Source organism: Trichinella spiralis (genome assembly GCF_000181795.1).
Source record: "Trichinella spiralis strain ISS 195 chromosome Unknown Scfld930, whole genome shotgun sequence".
NCBI classification, from domain to species: Eukaryota; Metazoa; Nematoda; class Enoplea; order Trichinellida; family Trichinellidae; genus Trichinella; species Trichinella spiralis.
The window spans coordinates 1-742 of NW_003527869.1; the positions used below are offsets into that span (position 1 = coordinate 1).

Here is a 742-nt window from a genome sequence, read left to right on the forward strand (position 1 = left end):
CGCCCTGTGGTGGATTCGGATTGAAATGCCGGACAGCCCAAAATTTTATGAACAAGCGCGGAAAAATGATACCGTAGAAATGGTATTCAAACGTATTGCTGACAAATGTGACAGAGATGGAATAAAATGTGATTTGGTATTTGTTGCGTTATTTTCATCTGAACAATATGGTAATGATTGTTTTGTTGTTATATGATGAAATTTATTTTATTAATGCTGAATGTATTTTTACCTTTTTTAAGCTCAAGTGAAATCTTGTGGTGATATCACTTTTGGATTGGTCACTCAGTGTGTATTACCGAAAACAATAAGTGATGTAGCAATAAAGAAGAGTTATTCGACGATGTTAAATATTGCGATGAAAATAAATATGAAAATTGGTGGCATCAATACAAAATTACTGGAAGATGAAATGTATGATATTGAATTTATGAATGCATATGAAAAATTCTTGAATGGAAGTTTTTTGTTTAGTTTGGATAATTATTTGTATAAGAATAATGCATTGGTAATTGGTGTGGATGTGGTTCATCCATCAGCTGTATAAACGCATTTACCATCATAGCTTCCGTGGGTATTATTCATGTTATTGTACTTCCAAATTATTGAAGGAATGTTTTTTGATTTGAAAGTTGTTGGAACTGTGGATACAAAAGTGACAAATTTTCATGCTTCGGTGAAACTACCACCACCAAGCAAGACCTGATCACTGGATTTATCGAACATTTTACTAACCGTTAAC

The 742-nt window shown here is 32.6% G+C and overlaps 1 protein-coding gene across 1 annotated transcript; it reads left to right on the plus strand.

The window, feature by feature from the left end:
• The first annotated feature begins 25 nt into the window (after positions 1 to 25).
• On the plus strand, positions 26 to 547 carry Tsp_15504 (protein argonaute). Its single transcript, XM_003370330.1, has 2 exons — positions 26 to 170; positions 243 to 547. The coding sequence occupies exons 1-2, from the start codon at positions 26 to 28 to the stop codon at positions 545 to 547; spliced, it is 450 nt and encodes a 149-aa protein (XP_003370378.1).
• Positions 548 to 742: the final 195 nt, after the last annotated feature.